Raw genomic sequence first — 21,504 nt, 5'->3', positions numbered from 1 at the left:
ACAGACAAGATGTTTACATCCTATCCCTTGTTCTTTAAAAGTTCTCGGAGGAGATTTGTAACAACATACCGGTATGTATCCTTCTGTGTGCCTTGAGATGAGAGCTCTTTGTGTATACTTTGTTGCAGCCATCATAGTCACACCTGTGAACGCGTCTCCTTTTCATCTCTGGAGATTCCACCTCTGGAGGCAGCATGTCAGGCATTGAACTGGAGAAGAGGGACACGCGTACATTACTAATCTGAACCAGGGTAAACAAACTGAACATCAAGGGAAACAAACTGGATAAGTCTGCTCCCACTTAGTTGAGGTAATAGTTTCATGCTTTAAAAAAATAGTTACAATTACAATAACATTGTAAAAACAGATTTTTGAAATGCCAAGATGGTCAAAATGTAAATCTTTGATAGAAGTGAAAAGAAAAACTGCATTTCTATTATCAGGGTGAATCATATTTGCGACTTTTATAATCCGCCTCCTGTGACCTTAGAGTGAAGGAGCGTGTGTTTTCCCCAATGTCTGTCAGAAGCCTTGTGCCCTGATAAAGTTTCCTATTTCAAAATGGGCCTTCTAAAGAACAACTCAAAATTAGGCTCAGTAAGTTGAACTTTGCTCAGAACAGAAAGAGACTTAGCATTGGTGTTTGTTAGCTAAATCCTTGTGCATGAATGACATACAATATAGCCTGGGTTGGGCTTAACATGAACTAGCAACATTATACCCTCCATGTGAGATGACCACCCGAAAGCGTAAGAGTGGAAGGCAGACACAAGTTCAGTCTAGCTACCTCAATATGATGGCATTTATCCCCCTCACCAAGAAAAGTGGAACAAAAATGAGAGATCAGCATTTCCAGCACTGTGGCACTATTTCAATGTAGAACAAAACACACAAGTACAGTATATTACACATTGTTTCAGTTCAAGTGAAAACTGTTTTAACTTTCTTAATTTTTTCTTGTATGTGATCTACAAAGCCAGAACATCTGAGTGTTGCAACACCAAGTAGATGAATGAAGCTCCTTCTGTTTGCTCTTTAATAATGTATGACAGAAGTACTGGTGTAAACCAAAGTAGGGGGCCCTTACCTTTCAAAGACTGGAGTGTCTTAAACTTTTCAGGCCAGTTTCATGGTACATCTTAAAGATATGTTTGATTAACATGCTATTGGACTGATTAAAGCTTGTAACTGATTGGCATTACTTCCCCATGCGGAATGAGAACTGAGATCAGAAACGGATGACTACATGTGCTAAATATACTTGTTAGTTTTAACTCCTGTATTCACATAAAATGAGACTGTAGAGATGAAAGCATACAGAATGGTTAGATCTGAAACTTGTTACACTCATTTAAAATCTCTAATTACAATTACAAAAATAATTGTAATGAATAATGACATATTTAGGGAAATTGTATTGAATCTATAGTAATTCACTGATTACTGAAGGTAAGTGTGTCATCTGCCATAAAAGAATTAAATTGCAACAAATTCCAGAAGACACTAATGGACTTTCCCCCCATGGTAAGCTATCAGGTTTTTCAATGGCATCGTACTTAAGACCCTTTCCTTAACAGCCCTGGGGTTGCTTTGTGGTTATCTTATTACAAGAAATTTATATTTTGCTTCAGGGAAACAAACTTCAAATTACAATCCTCTCACTTCTGATGTTGCTGCAGGGTCAGTACTTCGGTCCATGTTAAATCTGTTCTGCATGTTTTGGACAACTTTCAACACTGAATCTGTAGCAAAGCTCAAACAAATTTTGTGGGCCACTGGTTTCCAAATACAAGACATAGCCACCATTTCTCCAGAGTGTACCAAAAGTGCAACTATACTGGCACTACAGGGCCATATTGTTCCAATTTGTGACAGCACACTCTGCTGCCTTAGAAATATATCAAAAATGGGATGATAATCACTCATGTGTGATATATAAAAGGTGGCATGTGCTTCCAAACAACCTTGGCTTGACCAATGCAATTCTTTGTTTGTTGGTTTCCAAATAAAAAACATTCAGTGGTGCATGCGTTAAGTAAAATCATACAAATCCATTCATACCACTCTAGTGTTATCAACTCTGCATTAGTTATCAATAAAAATGGAGATCATTTGCATCAAGATGCTTCCTCTGGTTTAGAAATGTATTACTGTTCCTGCCCCCAGACTGTCATCAGGACCGACTCACTCAACATCCTTAGATTCAGATCATTCAACCTCATGGGCAGGCAGTGTGGCATAGGGGTTAAGGCTTTGGACTTCAGACACTGAAGTGTGGGCTCAAATCCAACCGCTAATGCTGTGTGACCGTGAGCAAGTCACTTGACCTGCCCGTGCCCCAACTGGAAAAACAAAAGAAATGTGACCAACCATAAGTCAGCCAAATAAGTAAATCATAATAAATGATGGATGATCCATGGGACAAAGCAATGCATCATGGATGATTGAGTCTTTAGCCCCTGCTTTAGAACAGGCCTGTTGAATCCGTTATGGCATCTGCAACACTGTCTGCTTTTACAATTATTTTTAAAAACTCAGTTATATTGCTGACCCTTATCAATTAATCCTCAGTCCCGTTTTTGGTTTTCAGTACTTTATGTGGTGTTTTATTCTTTTATATTAAAACAAGGGGGCTCCGCCCCCTGCTCGCTTCGCTCGCCTACCCCCGGCGTTTTGAACCCGTGCCCGCTGGGCAGCCACGTGTGAGGATGACGCACGTTTAATACGGAGCGTTCGCCCGTGTCACTCTGGGGCCCCCCACTGTTAAAACGGAGCTCCGTCCGTACTATTATGCGGTGCATTGTGGACTACGGGTCCGCCTGCGCTGTGTGGTATGGACGTTTAACCGTCGTTGTTTCTGCCTTTATATTCTGTATCTCGGTGTGCATGTGTTTCGTGTCTAGGTTTTTTTGAAGCTGTTGCATTTCAGTTTTCATCATCTGTAACCCGCTCTCCATGTGTTTGTCCCCGTTCATTAATCCCTTTATAAAGTTTTCCTTTGTTTCCAGCAGCTCCGTGTATGACTGTATGTGTATGAGTGCTTTTCTACTTTTATTTTTCTATTTTTATTTATTGATCACTTTCCAGACAGAAGAGCAGCTTCAGCAACAGACTGCTGTCACTGTCCTGTTCCACAGACAGATTGAGGAGATCGTTCCTCCCCCAAACTATGCGACTCTTCAGTTCCACGCGGGGGGGGGGGGGGGTAAACGTTAACATTTAACATTATTATACAAAGCTATTGTCTGTTTGTCACCTGCATTATTTTCTTTCTTTAATTTAATATTATGTTTAATACGGACTGTTCGTTTCTTCATAGTATTACCCATCAGGTGTCGCGCCTGTATATGTATTGTAGTCCGGTCTCTTGTTGTTTATGTATGACGTCGTTTGTCGCTGTGCGTCTTTTTAGAAGTGCGTGGAATGTGCTGTATAGTCTGTACGTTGATTTCAGATGCGAGTTGTAGGCGAATGCTTCTATTGTAGTATCTGCCGTTTTCCGAAACAGAAATCTCTTTCTGTAATATGTTGGGTTTGATGTGTGACCCTTTGAGGACTTCGTAGTCTGTCCCGTTTAACTGTGGTGTGGGGGTGTGAGTCCTCTTTTTCAGTACTATCTCGGGCTTGATTTGTGAAGTTTTGTGGACTCCTTAGACTGTCCCGTTTCACTGTTAGGCGGGGATAATCTGATTCAAATATGTTGTGTTGTCCGTATGTGTGGGGTGTTTGTATGATCTCGAGTGTTCGTTTTTGGTTGCTCTTCCGTTTTTGAGCCTCAATCTCGGGCTCGACGGGTGACCGTGTGTGGAGTCCGTAGTCTGTCCCGTTTCACTTTGGGGTTGTGTGTCTGACTCCTCTTTTTTGTGTGATATGGGCGCGTTGCCTCATTTCTTATTTCTGTTAATGGAGGGGTGCTTTGTGTCTCATTTATTATTTATGTTTGTGTGCTAGGGGCGCGTTGCCTCATTATTTATTTCTGTTAGTGGAGGGTGGCTTTGTGTGTTGTGGGTCTGAATCCTCCTTTTTGTGTACGTCCCGTTTCGTGTGCTATGTCCGTAGTCTGTCCCGTTTCGTGTGCAATGGGCTTTGTGTGGCGCTCGCGTCTGACTCCTTTTTTTTTGTGTGCTAGGGGCGCGTTGCCTCATTTTTTATTTCTGTTAGTGGAGGGGGGCTTTGTGTGTTGTGGGTTTGAATCCTCTTTTTTGTGTGCGTACCGTTTCGTGTGCTATGTGGCGCTTGCGTCTGACTCCTTTGTTTTCGGTGTGCTAGGGGCGCGTTGCCTCATTTCTTATTTCTGTTAGTGGAGGGGGGCTTTGTGTGTCGTGGGTCTGAATCCTCTTTTTTTGTGTGTCCCGTTTCGTGTGCTATGGGCTTCGTGTGGCGCTGTGTGCCATGGGTTTGTGTGGCACCTGCGTCTGACTCCTTTTTTGTGTGCTATGGGCGCGGCGCCTCATTTCTTATTTTCCGTTGCTTGGAGGGGGGCTTTGTGTGGCGCCTGCGCACTACGTCTTTTGCGACCACAGCCCATGTCCCTGCGTCCATATCTGGTTTACCATTCTCGTTTAGTAATATGGATATTAAATTGTGTTACAACTTCAACCAGGCTTGACAAATGCTGTTAGTAATTGCTATGAATTTAAAGGCGGCAAGATGTCTGAAGTTTCTGATGAAGTAAAGCATAACAAACACAAATAACTTCTCATTAGTCACACAAAAAGATATGGGATTAATGGAAATAAAAAGAGGTATGGTGGTGGAAATCATCTAGGAAGCAATTTGAAATAAAAAGTAAACCTGAAAGAAATGGCAAACGTAAACACCCAAAGTGACTAAAAAAAAAGTATAAGCACTTGCTTACAGAATCTGTTATTAAAACAATTAATTTTGCTAAAACAATTGATTTTGGACCACAGAAAATTAATTTTTCATGTTTTCTTATTTAATGTAATTTTATATTTCTTAAATACTATTTTTTTCATATTCCATTTATAAAATACAGACTACCTCGGCTTAAATTGGTACACTACAAATGGAGCATATGTAACCCTTTCCTGGAGGTTTTCGTGAGTGCACTGTGAGACTTCTAACAGCAGAGGGCGCCATCAGCTCACTCCTGAAAGCTTTCACAAATTCTTCCTCATTGGCAAAAGCCCAAGTCAGTTGTTCTTTCTCAATAAAAGCTGGGGCGTCAAGTCACTAAGCAGACAAGTCAGTTGCGTAATCCTGTTAACACCCTGAAAACTTATTGCTGGGATATGGAAAATGAAGTTAATAAATATATATATTAGCTAAACATTAAAACACCCCTCTACACTAAAGACATCTATTTAATCAGACTGAGAAAAATACTTGGGGGCGTAACTAAAAGCCAACATTGGCCACATCATCTCTTTTGTAAACCACCACCATGGCAACAGGCCTCTCACACAGGGCAACAGTGCAAGAACACAAGATAGGGAGGAGCTCAGGCCAACTGAACACAGCCAGGTTTCTAACATTTTGACAGTTTCTGTATTCAAAGCACAGCCTGCCTTCTTAGAACAAGAGGTGGTGAGTCACAGACATCAAGCTATATGTGAAAAATAAAAAGAATTCAATAAATGCACCTCAATTCAAGATGAACATAATTTATTAATTAAAAAAAGGAGGTAAATTGGGAATGACATAAATTGGAATATCCTATGATTTAACCAGTATACCACGAGGGAGATGGTGTCTCCTTGCATGAAGGAAATCTCAAAACTGTAAATGACGTAGCATTGCTAATCAGGATTATTACAAATACATCCACCTTCTAATCCAATTATCCAGTTCAGGATCTTAAGGTGCTGGGGTTTATTCTGTCCCACCCTGGCAGCATGATGTGCAAGGCAGGAAGGAACCCATCAATTGTGTCACAGGGTAAACTTCTGCACACACAGCTGCGCACTTACACTGAGCCAATTTATAATGGATTCAAGGGATGGAGGCGTACCGTTAGGTGTGGTGAACTGAAATGACGCCATTCGCAGTTATGCTTTGGACTGTGCTAGCAAACATGACATACAAGAATCCAAACGTTTATGGGACAAAATCTACTAAGTGAGTGTGCCAATGTTTGTGCAGTGTCAGCAGACACATCAGCCTCGCACACCACTGGAAACTGTTGGGCGTATTTTTGTGCAATGCTGATGTTATCTATTCTTTATTTTTGTCTAGTCTTAGTAAATTAATTTACTCAAAGAGGGTCAATTAAAAAAAAAATAAAATTGTGGTCAGAGAATTTTTTTTTTACAATTTTAATCAGAAAAAGGCAGTTCTGTAGATGTTTTATTGCACTTAAAAAACAAATTCTGGGGAATGTCCAGCATACACAACGGCTGGCTGCACAAGTTAATTACAAAAAATGTGGCTAATCATTTATTACAACGAAAAATGATCTAATTTCAATTTCTGTGTGCTTTAGTAATGACTCTGAATTAACATGGAAAAAAAAATGGCAACAGTAAATTAAAGTGTTCTTAATCTTAGAAGCAAACCAAATATTGAATTTCTCTTGTTTTTCATTAAACCAACCACAACTGCACTAGAGATAAACATGCAGTATTGTTGAAATGTATACATATGTACAGTATATATGTATATATAATATTAGCTGTGTAAGCCTGTGCTGTAAAAAGCCCGGGGGTCCTAGAAACTGTTGAAATGGTCAGAAAAAAAACTGAAATTTAGAGATGTCAGGTAATAGAAAGGAACTACTCTGGGCATCTCACTCCTAGGAGGATTCGTTTTGCTGACGTGCTCGCATTGCTTATTCATTAGCAGCGGGAGGAAAAGTAAAAGGATACCGTTTTGCTGATGTTAGCAGCTAAGCCACTTTGTCTTTCTTCAGAGGTTTTGTTTTGACGATGTGCTCACCTCGCTTGTGTATTAGCGGGGAAGGAAAATTAAAAGGGATAACATTTTGCCGATGTTATCGGCTAAGCGACTTTTGTCTTTCTTTGGAGGTTTCATTTTGCTGACGTGCTGGCCTCACTTGTGTTATTAGTGGCTAAGCGAGCCCTTACCCCGACTCCACCTCTCACTTCCGGGCTGGACAGACACACACACTTCCACATGTAGATGTTTATACATAACATATTTTTTAAATGCATGTTTAGTTTCCTCTTTAATACACACTGATAAACATAATTATCAAGACATCAAAAGTATTGTGATGTAATTTCTAAGAGACAGCACAGTGGCCACTGTCTGTGTAGAGTCTTTGCTGCCTCTAAGCATCCACATAGATTTATCAGTAAACACTATCATTTTCCTCCCATATTGTAAAGACTCGTGTGTTAGATTAATTCAAACTTGGCCTCAAATGACTTTGGCTGTGTGTATGAGTGGGCCTTGTGATGGACTGGTATCCTTTTCACAGTTGGTTCTTGTTCATCACTGCTGAGAAGCACCAGTGCTCTACATTCATAAATAATTTTCAAAGTGCTTAATAATGTTATGTATAAATTTTATGCCATATTGCATGTCTTTAAAGAAATCTATATATATATAATGCTAACGGCTGTGTCTGTCTTCATACAATTACTATTGCAGCTAGAACCTTAATCTTAGTTTTAATGGGAATATTATGATGTGATATGTGCTGGTGAAGTAAAAAATTTGGGTAGCAGCCACCTCTATGAATTTTTCAGGCTTTGTTTCTTTGATATGGTAAACTACTCAAGAGGGTGACATGGCAGGAAGGAAAAGAACAGCAACAACATCTGCTGAGTATGACACGCATTGTAGAGGCTGCTCATCGGAAGGGGAAAAACAGCAGTGCAATCTGCTGAGCGTCAAGTACGGGATAAACAATGCATACATAACAAAGATAGACAAATTCTTGCGCAAACTGACTTGTTCTTGTATCCTCACACCAAAGACATCGCTACAATTGCAAAATACAATGCTACACACCGTAATGGAATGACGACAAACTCCCATGATGACACTTCCTGACCATCAAACCAAACAGAGGAGGCCGCTTCAGTGATGAAGAGCGATGAAAGGTAACCCTGAATACTATGTCATTGAGCATTTGGCTAAATACTCCATGAAACAGAATAGAAGAACGACAACGATAGAGAAATGAGGAGAACGTCAAATACTCACATCTTCCACTCATATGCAAACACTGCTTTTACATCTTTACATCAATGTTTGGTTGAGGAGTGCAACTTACAAAAGTTAGATCAGCAATGTGCTCATTGTGGGGCACTATTTTTTCATAATGAAAACGAAAGAATATGTGGCCAAAATGGAAATGTTAATTCACTCTACATGGATGATGTTTAATAGAGGAATGGAGGATCCCATGGTTTTTAATTTAAAATATAATTTCAGGATAAACAGAAATATGAGAAGTAAGCACGAGTAGTATGAAAAAGCCATACATTACAAAATGATTACTACAGATGGGGAGAAAATAAATTAAGAGAAAACTTTGTAAGAAAAGTACGACTTAACAGATGATCATTTAGCAGTGCCTTTGGATAACAGAAAATACTTGTGATTTGATGTGTTGGTAATAACAAGCATTTGTGTAAATATTACTGTGGTAAAGTTGGAGCTAGATTTTGAGCTACTATCTATCTATCTATCTATCTATCTATCTATCTATCTATCTACTGTATATGCAAAAAAAAACTGATGTACAGTATCCATCTACTTGACTCTTCCTACATAAAGCTATATTTTTACTAGTAAAATTCTGCAAGCTAATCTTTAGACTCACATCCTGGCATAAAGGCACACAAAGACAGACGGACATCCTTCTGACACGGTCAAATTGTGTTGAAAGCTTAGTCAAAATTTTATGGTGCAGGTAAGTAATATAACATCTTAGAAAGGCATACAAGGTGCTGGGAGGGTTTTGATACATTTTCTCAAATTTAAAGAACAGAAAGATAAAAAATGGAATGCTCTATAAATTAAACAAAGTTACAATCAAGCAAGCATTTTAGCAGTGTCGTATTAGAAGAACAAAAACCTGACTCCCGTTTCACTATTGTGAGAGAGCAACGCAATAAGCTGTCAGCACAGCAAGCAACATTCAGGTTGAAATTTGTATTCAATATTTTACTAGTGCTTGGGCTGCTATTCATTGAAATTTTTAGCTTCTTCTCGTACTACAGAATAATAAAATAAAGTTTATAATCAGCATTTGTTGAATGGCCTTCAAGAGTCTCAGTAAGAAACAATGTATAATTTGCCTATTTTTGTAGGGTCTGTACATTTCATTGTGCTCCATCAGTCTTATTTTATAATAAAGCATTTATACAAGATACAATAAACAGTAGAACATTCTACATTTACACCCTTTTCTCAAATAAATGTAAGTTACACTTTGTAGAAAATGGATAGCCTTTGCAGAGGATCCATTGAAAATGTTCCAAAATATTGCATTCCCTTGATCATGGGATGACAGAGATATGGTCTTTTATTTTAGGATATTAATTATTTTCCATCCATCTATCCATTTATTCATCCATTCACTTTGCCACCCTGCACTGGGGAAACGGTGGAGGCCTGCCCTGGACGGGATGCCAATCCATCACAAGACACGCTCACGCATACAAGTACATACACCCACAATCATTCGGACACAGTTTAAAGTGTCCAATTAACTCATGAAAATGCCTCATGGAAAAGTGGAAGACGGGTGCCTTGGTGAACTTAGCCAGTCAACAGACACACATACAGGTATAGCTCTACAAAGATGACATAAGAGTGCTTGTGTGTTTTTAATGCACCCACAATCTAAATAAGAAGCTGCTGCAATTAAAGCCCATGACTACAGTTTCAGCCTAGTCAAATTGCCTAAAGTGCACCTATTAAGGCACAAACTGCCATCAGCATTCCAATTTAAAACATTATTATTAAAACATATTATTTTAAAGAATGTATAAACATGAGGCAGTATTCACAGTCTTGAAGCAGGTGATTGGCGTTACTGTTTTAAAATGCCTATGTGGTTAAGAAAAACGGGCAAATCGAAAATCAACAGAGGCAGGTAGGTGAACATGACCTAAAGTATACAAACTACTAAAAATGATGTAACATTACATGCACCGGGGTATGTTCAGCAAAAACTGGAGGCCTTCTGATAAACATCAATTTGATGCTAAACATAAAACATCTCTGGATAATAAAATGATATACAGTATATATTTTTAGATATTGTAACTAGGACAACAAACGGAGGCCTTGATCAGAAATTGTTAAAGAGATCCATTTCTTTACATTTTTTAGCATTCACCTCATCATTAACAGAAATGTCTGAAAGTGTCAAACAAGATTCACCCCAAGCATTCACTTGTTGCTGCTGCCTCCTGTATCTTGAGGAGAAGGGCTCACTGGATAAATGGCAGTGACCCTGAGCAAGCCATGAACCATTCTTCTTGGGAATCCCCCATATTGGAGCCTGCCCCTGTTGTTCTACCACACTTCTCAAGAATCTTTGTGCATCTGCAGGGATGTCTGGATGCTTTTGGACTCTAACTGAATGAGTCGCAAGAACCACAATGTCATAGGTTGTGCTCCACTCCTGGACCAGCAACATCCAAGTAAATGCTAAATGTCGTTACTATATATTCCTTACTGTATGTAGTAATTTATGTTGTATGGGCTATTATGTGTAAGCGTGAGTAAGAATTCTGATCTCCAGGTGACACATAAATAAAGCAACTGACTTTCTACTATACGGGTCCTTGATTATAACACTTCAAGCCATTCATAAGCAGGAGATACTACATGAAACCCAAGTTTCCATTAAAAATGTACATTCACTCAGCAAGTTGTAGGTGGAGGTAACTCCTATTTAGCATAAACAACAATTACGCAATAAGCACCTGAGCTTTGCAAAAAACGCTCAGATTTGTCACACCTATTTTTACTTTGACAGGGCAGGGAAATGTAAATCAAATGAACAAAGAAACAGTATTTGGATGTGTGACAAAGAAAGAAGCAAAAAGCAAGATTCAAAGAAAACATAAAGAGAGCAATAAATTAGTGTGACTTACTAATTTGTTAAAAATAAGTTAGCTGGTAGTTCTTCAATGATTAAGTGACTAAAGTAATTGGGAGTAATAAAGTTGATATCAAAAGGTTTTGACTCTCTTCTTGTTTGTGAAAATCCATATAACGTTATTAATCGGGGTGTAATGGCAGCTGTATTTCTTTATTAAGGAACAGTTAACTTGTGATTTTTATTGCTTTAATTCCCTGTGCTGCAATTTTATAAAACCCTACATTGTTTCATATAAGGCAGAATACAATACAATACAATTTATTTTTTGTATAGCCCAAAATCACACAAGAAGTGCCGCAATGGGCTTTAACGGGCCCTGCCCTCTTGATAGCCCACCAGCCTTGACTCTCTAAGAAGATAGATAGATAGATAGATAGATAGATAGATAGATAGATAGATAGATAGATAGATAGATAGATAGATAGATAGATAGATAGATAGATAGATAGATAGATAGATAGATAGATAGATAGATAGATAGATAGATAGATAGATAGATAGATAGATAGATAGATAGATAGATAGATAGCTTTATTAATCCCAAGGGGAAATTCACATACTCCAGAAGCAGCATACTGATAAAGAACAATATTAAATTAAAGAGTGATAATAATGCCGATAACAATGCAGGTATACAGACAGACAATAACTTTGTATAATTTTAACGTTTACCCCCCCAGGTGGAACTGAAGAGTCGCATAGTGTGGGGGAGGAACGATCTCCTCAGTCTGTCAGTGGAGCAGGACAGTGACAGCAGTCTGTCGCTGAAGTTGCTCCTCTGTCTGGAGATGATACTGTTTAGTGGATGCAGTGGATTCTCCATTATTGACAGGAGCCTGCTCAGTGCCCGTCGCTCTGCCACGGATGTCAAACTGTCCAGCTCCGTGCCTACAATAGAGCCTGCCTTCCTCGCCAGTTGGTCCAGGCGTGAGGCGTCCCTCTTCTTTATGCTGCTTCCCCAGCACACCACTGCGCAGAAGAGGGCGCTCACCACAACCATTTGATAGAACATAATATTTGTCTGATAGAAGACAAGGAAAAACTCCCAAAAGAAAAACCTTGTAGGGAAAAAATGGAAGAAACCTTGGGAAAGGCAGTTCAAAGAGAGACCCCTTTCCAGGTAGGTTGGGCGTGCAGTGGGTGTCAAAAAGAAGGGGGTCAATAGCATAGTTACTGGCACTACTGCCACACAGATCCTGGTTTTAATCCAGCACCTGGCCACTGCCTTCATGGGATGTTACTTGGCTATTGCGGTTTTCCAGCCACATTCCAAAGGTCATTATGTACTGACAAATGTAATTTGGCTCTGTGTGTGCATGGGTATGTACATTAGCAGGCCCTGCGATGGTCTGGCACCCTATTTTTAAATATGTCACATCCTGTCTTATGTCTGATGCTGCTGGGTACAATTCCAGTATTTGGCAATCCTGAAGTGGTTTAAGTGGGAACATTATGTTCTTCTTCTCTTTTCAGCTGCTCTCATTTAGAGGTCACCACAGCGGATCACCCGTCTTCCATCTATCCCTGTCTTTTACATCATTCTCTGCCATACCGACTGCCTTCATGTCCTCCCTCACCACATCCATAAACCTCCTCTTTGGTCTTCCTCTTTTCCTCTTGCCTGGCATTTCCATCCTCAACATTCTTTTCCTGAAGTATTCCTCCTCTCTTCTCGGCACGTGCCCAAACCATCTCAATTGAGCCTCTCTCCCTTGGTCACCAACTGTCATACCTGTGTTGTGCCTTTAATTTCCTCATTTCTAATCCTGTCTACCCTCGTTACTCCGAGCAAAAAATCGTAGCATCTTCAATTCTGCAACATTATGTTATGTTTAATAAAAAAAAGTTTAAGTTATGCAAAATTTACATTGTCAAACATCTTTTGTTGTTCGACATAAATTGCCATTTAGAATTCCTAAATTATGGCAAGTTTAAAGTTATCTTCAGTACAGTGTAAAGTGGACACATACTTTATATGATAATGGTATGGGATGCCAACACATCCCTAAGACAGTGATTTAACTTACAAATATACAGAGATATTTTGCAAGTTTTCCAAGTGCCCTTTAATTTGTGTAACTTCAGTCACAGCGTCACTTGAAGATTTGTCACTAAAAATCTACTTCAGTAATGCTATTTAGAATTCAGCATTGAAAAGTATGAAAATAGTACCAGTCAGCGAGAATAACTGAAAGTTGAAGTTAGTGTTTTTTCAGAGTATATTTAGTCCAATACATTTTCAGTCACAGAAAACCCCCTTAAGTCAAAAAGACAGTAGCCTAACAAGACGGCCAAGAACCTGCTCTGGACAGTCCCAATATACCACATATGCACATGGCTCCCCCCTTGATGTTGTCCCTCCTCGACTAAAGGAGGTCTTTTCTACCTTGGGTCCTTCTATTCTTATTATTATTAATAGTAGTTTAACCTCTAGTGTGTTGTTTAAAAATTTTAAACATGCTGTTGTGCAACCCTTCCTGAAAAAAAATGGGTCTAGACCACTCTGTTATGTCAAACTTTAGGCCTATTTCCAAGCTACTTTTCTCGTCTAAACTTTTGGAAGAAGTCATCTATACCCAACTGAAGTCTTTCTTAGATTTTTTTTTTTTTTTTTTTTTGTTCTTTATTTCATCTTATACGATTTCTCGTATTAGAAATTTGTTAGTTTTCGCATACCCCTTGGGGTTAGAGCGCAGGGTCAGCCATTGTACAGCGCCCCTGGAGCAATTACAGGTTAAGGGTCTTGCTCAAGGGCCCAGCAGAGTAGGATCTCTTTTGGCAGTGATGGGGATTCGAACCGGCAACCTTCAGGATACCAGCGCAGATCCTTATCCTCAGAGCCACCACTCCGCCCTACAATTCTGGAAGTGTTCCATTCTGGGTTTAAAACTCATTACAGCACTGATTCCACTCTGTTAAGGGTTTTTAATGATATTCTTTTGGCAGTGGACTCTGGTGACTGTGTACTACTCATGCTTTTGGATTTAACAGCTGCCTTTGACACTATAGACCATGAGATCCTCATCTCCAGGCTGGAACAGTGGGTGGGTTCACTGGTTCAGCTCTCCAATGGTTTAGGTCCTAGCTCTTGGATAGATGTTTTTTGTGTCAGCATCGATGATTTTGCCTCCATCTCTTTTGCCCTCCCCTGGGGGGGTACCACAGGGCTCCATCCTGGGACCGCTTCTGTTGTCCTTGTACCTGCTGCCACTCGGCACTATTTTCCGGAAACATGGTGTTTCCTTTCATCTTTATGCAAATGACTATCAAGTTTATTTCCCTCTGAAGCGCCCTGGTCCATGCTCTGTCCAGCTCCTCCTTGATTGCCTTATTGACTTCAGGAGTTGGATGGCAATACATTTTTTACATTTTAATGAAAACAAGACAGAAGTCATATTCTTTAGAACCAATGGCTCCATCGGGACCCCCTGCATCGAACTTTCCACTGTGGCTCAATATGAGAAATCCATGATTACAAATTTAGGTGTGAAAATAAATTCTACTTTAAAACAATAGCCATGTGAACACAGTGGTAAAATCTTGCTTTTCCAGTTGAGGTGGCTGTCAAAAATCAAGCCTGTTTTGTCTAAATGCAACCTTGAAACAGTGATACATGCTTTTATAACTTCTCATCTAGATTACTGAAACACGTCTTTTTTGGAATTAGCCAGGCCTCCATTGCTTGCCTACAGCTCGTGCAAAATGCCACTGCTCAATTTTTAACTGGTACAAGCAAGCAAGAGCTCATTACCCCAATTTTGGCTTCCCTTCACTGGCTTCCAGTTTGTTTTCAAATCCATTTTAAGATTCTTACATTTGTTTTTAAATCCTTTAATGGTTGGGCCCCATTTTATTTGTCGGAACTGCTGCAACCTTATGTACCGTCTTGCTCTCTCAGGTCAGAAGACCAGATGTTTTTACATGTTCCTAAGACATGATGCAAACTCCTAGGTGATTGGGCTTTTTCAGTTGCAGCTCCAAAACTCTGGAACAATTTGCCATTTCACATTAGGCAGGCTCCTTCCCTTGCTGTCTTTAAATCTTATTTAAAAACACACTTTTATTCCCTGGCCTTTGACCCAGTGTGAGATGTTGACTATGACCTTAGTTGACTATCTGTGTACTTTTTTATTATGAATTTCTTCAGCTCTTATGTGTTTCTGTTTCTTTTATCCTTTTGGTCATTGTGTGTCTTATATGTTGGGTTTTATTGTACAGCACTTTGGTCAGCCCTGATGTTGTTTTTAAAGTGCTTTATAAATAAATAAATAAATAAATGCATACATACATACATACACAAATAAATAAATAAATAGTTATGCTTTTCATGCCTGGCCAAGGACAGGAAGAAATTGTTCAAAGTGTTCAAATACATTCTAAGAACACTCTAAGTTAGGAAAAAAATATAAAACAGGTAGACACATATATGCTTGTTGACAATACATACTTTCTCTTCTGTTTTTTTTTTTGTTAAGACTTTTAAATAGTATATGTTAATGAAAAACTGAGAACCTTGAACATGAAAAGTGAATAACTGGATCAAGACACTACCTTTTTAAAATATCTCATTTAATTTTCCCTACCCTTTTATATCAGACTGCACTTTAATAACAAAAATACTTACTCCATTCCAGAATGCAATGGATGACAGGACACCGAATCAGTCTCTGTGCCACTTTCTACATCACTATCGCTGTGAATTTCTACTGGAGAAGCAGAGCCTGGCTTGATCCGTACTACAGAAAACAATATTGGAAAAATAAGAAACAACAATTATTTAATTTACAGATTTATATATTTAGGCATTTTACATCAAACACATTTTTCAATCCAGAAGAAAAAAATGTAAGAATTCAAAACAAAATCAAATGAATGAATCACAAGACATAAATTTAACTAAAAGTTCTTAAATTGAACAAAATCTCAATAAAACTTCAGTTTTTTGCTGTTAACATATTATCACACTGCAGTTTAGTTTAGTGCCTAAAAGAGACAAATAAAACAAAAACAGAACAATTAATGAGAGAAAACCCTAAAAATGATACAGATACCAGTATTTAATTCATGGAAATCATAAAGTCATTGAATCTTTACAGACCTCTGTATTCACCCAGTGTGTGCTTCCTTTGATTAACTTTGCCTCAAACACAGACGTTCAGTAACACCATTATTTATGTATGATGTTACAGTGGTGGCACATTACACAACTTCTAGCTCGTGAGCATTTCAAATTGCATTTGCTGGAATTCATCGCCTTAAGCATGCCAGAATACATGACTAGAAATCACAGGGGATGACATATTTAACGACTGCATTGTGACTTTTTAACAGTTTTGTATTCCAAATGATGTGCTGTCTGACAATACCCAGTGGCTGAATTAATTATTATTATTTTTTTGGTATGGGAAAGTAAGCCACAGTCTTGGCCTATCTTTTTCCTTTTTCCATTCTATCATGGTACACCAAACACCAAGCACCAGACAGACACACCTCACTTCTGTTTTTGCAGTCGAGAACTCCCATTTTCTTCTTGCCTTGTGGCTACATTGTATACATTGTAATTTTGGCTGAGCGTCCACTGGTTTTTATCTCTCACACACACATATGAGGTTGCCTTATGACTTAAGATGAAATAAGACCTGTCAGATTTTGCTGGAACAAGTCACAGGCCGATCTGATTAAGTCATTGAGGATGTCAAACTCCACAAGTGACGGTCTTGAGAGCTTGCCCACAACTCACTAAGATTATGTAAACGAAGATCACAACTGAGAAGTTGTGAAGTGTGACAAGGGTTTTAGATATTGTGTCAAAAGCAAAATGCCCAATTTTTCTAACTCTTCTATCATACCTATTCTTGAATATATCTTAGCTTGTAAAGAGGAGGATAATCTATAGCATTTCCAGCCTTCATTAACTAATTTCATGGTGTGTACCAATAGATGATCTTACTTAACAACAGAGAAAGGATGCCTTAATTAATCTCAGACAAGAAATGGACTTTCAACCTTCACAATACACATTCTTCATCAGTTTGCACAAAACACATTGTCAATTATCTTAAAATTGTACACTGCATGCATTCATCAAGATCAGAATTATCTAAAATCTATTAGGGACAGGAAGGATCCTTACTGTAGATGGCATCACTGGAGTTGTTAAGTGATATACACATTGGAGCTGTCCTATAAGAAGACCATTTTGGATAAAAATATTGTCTTCTTTGTTATATAGCTTTGGATTCAGCATTATTAATAATCCTTTAATGCCACTGTTTGGAGTAATCCAATCCGATCCCGAAGGACTGGAAAATGGCAAATATCATCCCATTATATAAAAATGGTGACATGGCAGATCGAAGTAACTACAGGACAGTAAGCTTAATATGCATCACAGGAAAATTAATAGAAGGAATTATTAAGGATATGATTGAGCAACACCTGGCAAGGACAGGAGTTATTCTGAACAGTCAGCATGGGTTCAGAAGAGGGAGGTCATGTTTTACTAACATGCTAGAATTCTATGAGGAGGCAACAAAAGGATACGAGCAAAGTGGAGCATCAATCAAATCAAAAAGCCTTTTTATTGTCAATTCACTATATGTGCAGAACATACAGGAGAATTGAAATACTGTTTCTCTCTCATCTTCGTAGTATAATAAAATATAAAAAGTATAAAAGTATAACATATAAGATAAATAACACTAGATATATGTCATTACATATGATATTATTTATCTTGACTTTCAGAAAGCATTTGATAAGGTGCCACATGAGAGGTTGGGCATCAAATTAAAAGAAGTGGGAGTTCAGGATGATGTTTTTAGATGGGTGCAGAATTGGCTCAGACACAGGAAAAAGAGGGTGATGGTGTGAGGAACCTCTTCAGAATTGGCTGATGTAAACAGTGGCGTTCCGCAGGGGTCAGTGCTATTTTTAATATATATAAATGATTTAGACTGGAATATAAGTAACAAGCTGGTTAAGTTTGTAGATGATACCAAGATAGGTGGAATAGCAGATAATTTGGAATCCGTTATATCATTACAGAAGGACTTGGATAGCATACAGGCTTGGGCAGATTTGTGGCAGATGAAATTTAATGTCAGTAAATGTATACACATAGGAAGTGAAAATGTTAGGTTTGAATACACAATGGGTGGTTGGAAAATCAAGAGTACATCTTATGAGAAGGATTTAGGAGTCATAGTGGACTCTAAGCTATCGACTTCCCGACAGTGTTCAGAAGCCATTAAGAAGGCTAACAGAATGTTAGGTTATATAGCACCCTAACGTGTACAAGTCCAAGGAGGTTATGCTCAACCTTTATAATTCACTGGAGAGGCCTCATCTTGAGTACAGTGTGCAGTTTTGGTCTCCAGGCTACAAAAATGACATAGCAGCACTAGAAAAGTTCCAGAGAAGAGCAACTAGGCTGATTCCAGGGCTACAGGGTTGAATTATGAGGAAAGATTAAAAGAGCTGAGCCTATACAGTTTAAGCAAAAGAAGATTAAGAGGTGACATGACTGAAGTGTTTAAAATTATGAAGGGAATTAGTACAGTGGATCGAGACTGTTATTTGAAAATGAATTCATCAAGAACACAGGGACACAGTTGGAAACTTGTTAAGGGTAACTTTTGCACAAACAGAAAGTTTTTCTTTACACAAAGAACGATAGACACTTGGAATAAGCTAACAAGTACTGTGGTAGACAGTAAGACTTTAGGGACTTTCAAAACTCGACTCGATGTCTTTTGGAAGAAATAAGTGGATAGGACTGGTGAGCTTTGTTGGGCTGAATGGCCTGTTCTCGTCAAGAGTGTTCTAATGCTCTAATGTTCTAATACTAGATAGCATGAAATTATGCAACAACAGATCAGTTCTCCTATGCTACTTTGTTACAATGTGAATTTGCCTTGCTCAACTGAAAGATTTCTAATCCACCCCTACAGCGCAAGAGAAAAGCAATGTGTTATAGTATAAAATAAAAAAAAAATTAATTGAGAGGAATTTTGCAGCGTTCCTTCATAATTTGGCAAGAATTCGTGAATTTTGTTCTGACATAAGCCTGTCAAGCTAATACGTTCTTTCATTTTTTTTTTTGGTTGATGTTTTAATATACACAAGAAAGAATCTTATAACGTGTCTTTTGCTCAGATGGCCTTCCAAATTGGGAATGGGTGGGATTTTGATTATTGATTATGGCTTAATGCAAATACTTTTTTTTTAGGAATGTTATGCCAAATGTACTTTTGTCTGATTCACATTTTATTAACTCCCAAGTGGTTTTGAAGCTTAATACTACTTTATAATTGAAATCTGGACATAGTACCGTCCATCGTATGTCTCAGATTAATAAATGTAACGAAAATTGTAATAAAAAATAAATAGCATCATGGAAATCTAGTGTAAACCATTTTAGGCAGGAAAAACATGGAATATATGCTTCTTTGTAGTAACTGAAAATTTCAGAGTATCCTAACATACAGCCCTTGTAGTGCAGGATCATGAAGTACAGGAATATTATTCATGATCACTGAAGTATGGCTCATCTCATAAAAGCCAATGGTGTGAATCAGTAGCATGGCAGCCATCATCAATTAGCACTGCATCATAGTACCAGTCTCAGATCTAAAACAGACAGAACACAGGAGTTAGTCTTGGTAGACCTGGCACTAGTATTCTCCATCCAATCTAAACATAAGGCTGAATGCTTTTTACTCACAAAAGGTTTTCAGCTGTTCTACAATGAACTGGGTTTTGCTAGAGTGTGTTTCAGGCACACATTTACCTCATATATATATATATATATATATATATATATATATATATATATATATATATATATATATATATATATATATATATATACACACACTGTACATATATGTATAAAACAACAACATTACACACACACACACTTCATTATAATGGATCGATTGTATGAATTACAACACAGCAACTACCCAAAGTGACTTTCACCTTCCTTGATGATATTGTGCCACCACAGCCTGGCAGACCTCACAAATGACTCCATGTGACAAGGACAGCTGCATTCTGAAATTGATTCCAACCCCAGAATTGTAATAAAGCTGTTAGGCTCCTGGTGATTACATCTTTCAATAAAGAACGAAATCACAATCCTGTTTTCTTTTAAGCTGCTGCACCACAGTAAATCAACACACAATGCCCCGATATTTCTATCTACTTTTAAATTTTCAGTGTTTACTAAGGGAAACATGATAATAGCCAAAGCACAAAGAACTTCAGTGTTCTGCCCCAAAGGTGTTCCGAGTCAAAATAAAAGGGTGGCAAAACACAGAATTGATCCTCTTTAATAAAATCCCTTTATGCGTCCAGGTATCCGTGTGTGTGTGTCTTCTGGTGAAGTGCACATGCGCGGGGCTTCTGGTGAAGTGCACATGCGCGGGGCACGGTACGATGCGCGTTATTACTGTCAGAGAAAGTTAGAGCCGTTTTACGGAAATACAAACCAGTATTACTGCAAGAGGAAATTAAAGGTACACAATACAGTGGCGCATATTAAAGCCACATACAAGCCAGTATTACTGTCAGAGGAGATTAAAGGCATATTACCGACACGCACGCCTGTATTACCACCAGAGAAAATTAAAGGTATATTACGGACGTACAAGCCAGCAGACGTACAAGACAGTATTACTGTCACAGAAAAATAAAGACACACAATACACGGTGGCAGCCCACGAAGAACGGTCAGCTCAGCAAGTAAACATCAACAAAAGAAAGGCTGAAAGAAAGAAAAATACGACCAACAAAAAGAATGAGGTCAAAGTCCCTTGCCATTTAATATAGACTGTTCCTACTAATGTTTATGCACTACTGTTCTAGCGCCCATTATTGTAACGGGCTAAATGACTAGTGTATAAATAATGTGTTTCAACTTAACCAAAAAAACATGCATTAACCTACTTGACATGTCAGATAATAAGTTACTCATCCTTCCATTATAAGTCATTTAGGTGACCTGAGAAATGTTTAAGAATATATGGATGTCTACACTTTAGTTAGTGAAATGACCTTTTAGCTGGCTGGTGAGATGCTACATTAAGTAGCAATTTAATGGTTTACAACACTGCAGACAGTCCTTTTCTAAGTGTTCTACTACTCAGAACTTTGCAATAACAGACTGAGAGCTTAGTTGTCTTTTCTGGACTTTGCATGTTCTCACTACAGTAGTTAAAAGTTTGTTTGTTAACTGGTCTTTCACTTTTCTCACACCATCTATACAAATGCTGGTGGGCTGTATGACATATTTAAATTGTGCTTCTATGCCTTTGCATATGTGGTGCATGTGTTAAAAATGTAAAATAATCCTGACTTAGACTAGGAAGTCTAACAATGGGCACTGGAAACACTTAAAATATCCTCAGCATTCAAATTGTTCAATTTTGGTACCAGTTAGGAAGCCACGT

The 21,504-nt window shown here is 38.4% G+C and overlaps 1 protein-coding gene across 3 annotated transcripts in view; it reads right to left on the bottom strand.

Moving 5' to 3' along the window:
* klf8 (Kruppel-like factor 8) overlaps window positions 1-21,504 on the bottom strand; it is a 101,390-nt gene that overhangs the window by 5,389 nt on the left and 74,497 nt on the right. For all 3 annotated transcript variants that reach the window (XM_028815993.2, XM_028815992.2, XM_028815994.2), the window contains 2 exons: window positions 15,675-15,786; window positions 70-209 (listed from right to left, as the gene is read on the bottom strand). In XM_028815993.2, coding sequence (XP_028671826.1) covers window positions 70-209; window positions 15,675-15,786 — 252 coding nt within the window. The remainder of the gene's footprint in view (window positions 1-69; window positions 210-15,674; window positions 15,787-21,504) is intronic.

The sequence above is a fragment of the Erpetoichthys calabaricus genome, chromosome 12, assembly GCF_900747795.2.
Source record: "Erpetoichthys calabaricus chromosome 12, fErpCal1.3, whole genome shotgun sequence".
Classification (NCBI taxonomy): Eukaryota; Metazoa; Chordata; class Cladistia; order Polypteriformes; family Polypteridae; genus Erpetoichthys; species Erpetoichthys calabaricus.
This window is presented reverse-complemented; position numbering and strand designations above follow the sequence as displayed.